Consider the following 4,983-nt stretch of genomic DNA (forward strand, 5'->3'; position numbering starts at 1 on the left):
GGGCTACACAGAGAAACACTGTCTCAAAAAAAAAAAAAAAAAAAAAAAAAAAAAAAAAAAAAAAGGAACCAAACTACTCTTGACCGTTGAAACCCCTAGTGAGCGCTTTATTTCCTAGAGAAGCTTACTTACTGGCATGTTACATTTATTTAGTAGGAAGATACCAACAATATTTGCTTTTACATTCATTTCCTTATGTAGACACTCATAATTTCTGTTAAAAAATAAGTATCTTGCTTATTTTTTGTGCTATTTTTGACTCAAATAATAACATTTTTTTCTAAGCATGTATTTGGGCATCTAAACAGAAATAGTAATAATCCCTTCTTACATTGATTAAGTGATTGCAAAAGTAATAAAGTATTAAAAACATAATACATTCCTTAAACATAAAACTCCTTACTGGATTTTCATGCTTCTATTCAACAATTATCTCCAGGATACTTCATAGGTAAGTTTTCAAATGCAAGTTTTCAGAGCAACTCAGCAGGCTATCTTAAACATGCACCCTCGGAGCTAAGGCAAGACCAGAGTTAGCAGCCAGAAGCTGTGGTCTGCACATCTGTTTCTGTGTACACACTTGCTACAGATCACAGCCATACCTGCTCAAATAGATATTGCTTACTGCCGGCTTAGGACATAAACAGGTATATGATAATATTTATAAATAAGTAGCATCTAAAATACTTCTATAACTGCTTATATGCTGAACTGTAATTCATTTTTCGCGCGTTAACATTTAGCGTCTAATAACCCCAAGAGCTGCCCCTACTTGCCCTGGTCTGCAGATAGAGAAGGCCCTGGGTGGTGAATCCAGAAGAGGAGCAGGAGTCTAAAAGACTCTACCTTGGGCAGCTCACCTGAATATTGCTCTGAAGATGCTAAGGAATGTTTGGATGAATGAGACAGGATGAAGAATAGATTGTAATTAGGAGACATGCAGAAATCCTTGGAGAAAACAATGGTATGTGAAACTGAGGTAGAAGTGGACAAGAGTAAATACAGGCAAAGGCATGACTTTACAATGGGATGTAGTTATTATATTGCTTATTGCATTAATGAGGATAAGAAAAGAATATTAAAAAACTCAGTCATTCAAATAAGAAATATGGAAAGAGGAGTAAAGTATGTATAGATTTACATGTGTGAAAAATCAAAATTATCAGAATCAATATTACAAATAGCAAGTGAAAAAGAAACATTTTATCATGTTAAAAAGCAAATTCTAGTATTTTTAAAAGAAGCTATTACTTGTGTATCCAACTACTGAGCAACAAAAGAGATAAAAATTTGCCTCAACTTGAAACTTTTTAATGTCAAGGTTCAAGTTATTTAATAACTAATAGGTTTTAAAAATTATACACATTGAAAGTATCTGGACAAAATTTGGGCAGAAATGCTTTATGTAGCTGATACTCTAGAGAAAGGTAAACTGAAATAAATTGTCTCGGTTCATTCTGTCTCTGGTAAGGTAAGAATAAAGGTTCACATCGGGTTAGGGTTATTCTTACCTCTAAAGTCTTCAACAATGTCTGTGTTACATAGGTCTTCCCACTGGCAGTGTGTCCATAAATAAAGATGGACGGAAAGCTGAAATGATGTCTCTAGAAAAGAAAAGACAAGGTTCTGTCTGTATGAAACCAGAAATAAATATTTACCAACTTGTACAGAAGTTTTATTAGTAGAGTATAATACTAAATCCAAGTTATTTCTGTGGTATATACATATTCTTAATATTCTGAACTTAAATTCAGCTCAACGTGCGTTCCCTTATTGAATCATCTTGTAAAACTATAAGCTACTGAGCAGCACAGACACCAGTGTAAAGCAGGGTAGACTCTGATGGATTAAAGAATCTACTGAGGAGACATAAATTTTAAAAAGAGTTTCCGATATCATTTCATAAGCAAAAATGAAGCTCATGACTTTTTTTTTTTTTTCTTTCCAAAGCTAGATGAAATCTGCTGTTCTGGAATCCCATCACACTTGTAAACATCTACTATTTGGTGCCTAATAGAGTATTCCCTGCCCGTACAAGCTTCTTCTGCCGTGCTTAATAGCATGGTCAGAAGCATCTTGTGGAGGAAAGGGTTTACTTCAGTTTACAGTTATAGTTCTTCATGAAGGAAAGTTGGGACAGGAATTCAGAGGCAAGAACCTAGAAGCAGAAACTGAAGCAGAGGCCACAGAGGAAGGTGACATATTGACTTATTCAGCTTGCTTTCTTCCTCGGAGTGGCACCATCCCCAGTGGGCTGGGCCCTCCCACATCAATCATTAATCAAGAAAATGTCCTACAGACTTGCCTACTGACTGTATGTTGGAGGCTTTTTTTTTTTTTTCCAGTTATGTTCTCTCTTCCCATGAGGACAAAACTAACCAGCACATTCCCCTTTTAAACAACATTTACATTGTCACCTAGAGTTGAAATGAACTCTTACACCATTGTCACTTAACTTTTCCCCAACATCTGCCACAAGATAGAATCTGGCACAGTGCCATACACAGAGTCAGTGCTCAGAAAATACACACTTGCTAAACATATGAATTAGTCTCCTGAGGTCATAGCTAGCTTCCTTTTTCTTCTGTAGTTATTTGCTATAGTGGTTCTTTGTATTTCCCACATGCAAACTTTCTTAAAGAAAAAATACTGTTTTTGTTAAATGTAGTATTAAGTAAGAGCAAAGATGAAACCTTTTCTGGGATCCACTGCCAGATCAGCACTACCTTTCTCATCCTGCTAATAAAGTACTCCTCAAAAAGAGGGGCACTTCTGATTAGAGTAATCTGGGTTTATCAAGTCCAAAGAAGGAATGCACAGGGCAAAACAATTATACATTTCGATAATATAGGTAACTATAATTGAAAGCATTATAACTAGAAACTACAGATGCAGCTGACCTCTAGAATTGTTAACATGAGTCCTTTTAGATGGCGGGAAAGTACTTTCCCATGACTATTTCATCTGCCACCACAGACTCACTGGATCCAAAACCCTGCTGGATGAAAGTACATCTCTAAAGGAAGACTAAATGGCTATTTGTATGTACCCATCTCCCAGATAAGATCCAAGTGCAATTGATTCTAATTAAGGAGTACAATGCAAGGCAACTGAGAAAAATGAATGTTACCTCTGCCCGTGAAAGGGAAGCCCTAGCTGTGTTCACTTCAGAGGATCACCTCTCCCCTCTAAATCATCTCATCTGGTGGGCAGGGAGAGAAACCCAAGCGAGACCTCTCCTGGCTTTTATAATTCTGGAAAAACTGAAGGATTTTAAAGGTTAAAACACAGCGTTACCCTAATTGGCCTTGAAGCCAATCACCTCTTGACCCAATCTATACCTCACTGCAACGGGCGAACTGGCGTTTAATAAACACTCTGCAAACTGACTTCCTACCTAAACCCTGTTCAGCAGCAACTTGCAGTAGCTATGTGGGGCTCACGTAATCTCCCAAGTGTGGTCCAAGTAAAAGGACCACTTCCTAGTCGACGCCCTGTAGAGCAGGCCAGCTCTTCCTCTGCACTCTCCTTTAAAATAGACTGAGAAGTTTCTTTGGGTGAGTGTGGGACAGTCATACAGCACCTCCATCTTACACAAGGGGCTAGCCTACCGCCTCGCAATCCACACAGTACTCCCCCTAACTGAACGGAGCCAGGACGCATTCGCCTCTGGCATTTGGGAAGCAGTCTGACTACAATACCTCTCCAAACAGGGACTGCAAAGTGGACACTTGGGCCTCTCGACAGAGGACCATGCTCTCCAAGTGGGACATGTTGGCGGGCACCACCTGACGCCGCAGAGCAGTTGGCCGCCGGTCCGCCCGGCGCCACTCACTCGGCGTAGCTCACGTAGCGCAACCGCAAGCTTTCCTGCCGGAAGCCTGGGCTGGGGGCGGAGCCGGCGCGGTCGAGTGACGTCAGGGAGCCGCGCGACAACGTGGGCCGCTCTAGTCTCCAGGCGGCGGTTCTCGGTGGTCGCTTCCAGCTCTGGCCTGAGCTTTCCAGCAGGAAACCCTTAGAGAAGCTGAAGGGCAAGGAGATGACCTGGGGGCACCTCACCGCCCACCTTCTGTGTCTTCCGTTCCCTCCAGAAAGCCGCACACATAAAAGTACCCAGAGAAACGAGTATTCTCTAAAAAAAACGGGGCTTTCCTCTGGCGAGAAAGTGTGCAATGGGAACTCTGTGGAACTGAATAAGTAGAATAATTTGTCTTTGCAAGCTTGAAACTAGATGTGGAAGTATTCGAGTGTTAGTGAGGGTAATCAGAGTAAAAATAACACTGTCCTTGCACATCTATAGGACACCTGGAAGTAAGATGTTAGCAAAACCTTGAAATTAAAGAATGTATAGGAATAAGAAAATTCGTGTCCAAAGAAAGGGCTTTGGGTCCTGAAAAAAATTGCTCTGGGGACATTGACTCAACTATTTCTGAATTTTGAGATGTTGGGAGAATCTTTAAACTTCCTTATATAGAAAATAAGGACAATATTAGAGTATTACTAAGAATAAAAGATAATGTATGCAGTGTCTGCTACGCATAGATTTCATAACCAGTGCAAAAAGACAAGAAAAAAGCTGCACCCGTATTAGAAAGAGGCCCATTATGTATTGTTGAACAATACAACTGCCTGTGGAGGAAATCTAATTACTACACACACACACACACACACACACACACACACACTTTGGTTCCAAAGTGGTTGTACAAGTTTGTATTACTACCTGCAGTGAAGAAGTGTTCCCCTTGCGCCACAGCCTCTACCATACGTAGTTAGTGATGATCCTTTCCCAATCTGTAGGCTGCTCTTTTATCCTATTGATAGTGTCCTTTGCCTTACAGAAGCTTTTCAGTTTCACGAGGTTCCATTTATCAATATTTGATCTTAGAACCCGAACCTTTGGTGTTCTGTTCAGGAAATTTTCCCTATGCCAGTGTGTTCATGGCTCTTCACCACTTTCTCCTCTATTAGATTCAGTGTATC

At 40.2% G+C, this 4,983-nt stretch overlaps 1 protein-coding gene across 2 annotated transcripts in view; it reads right to left on the bottom strand.

Annotated features, from left to right (window-relative positions):
- Positions 1-3,869, bottom strand: part of Orc5 (origin recognition complex subunit 5) — a 57,288-nt gene extending 53,419 nt beyond the window's left edge. For both annotated transcript variants that reach the window (XM_021190083.2, XM_029535431.1), the window contains exons 1-2: positions 3,702-3,869; positions 1,512-1,604 (exon numbers count right to left, since the gene is read on the bottom strand). In XM_021190083.2, the coding sequence (XP_021045742.1) occupies positions 1,512-1,604; positions 3,702-3,773 (165 nt within the window). In that variant the 5' untranslated portion in view covers positions 3,774-3,869. The remainder of the gene's footprint in view (positions 1-1,511; positions 1,605-3,701) is intronic.
- Between the last annotated feature and the right edge of the window lie 1,114 nt (positions 3,870-4,983).

The sequence above is a fragment of the Mus pahari genome, chromosome 2 (genome assembly GCF_900095145.1).
Source record: "Mus pahari chromosome 2, PAHARI_EIJ_v1.1, whole genome shotgun sequence".
Taxonomy (NCBI): domain Eukaryota; kingdom Metazoa; phylum Chordata; class Mammalia; order Rodentia; family Muridae; genus Mus; species Mus pahari.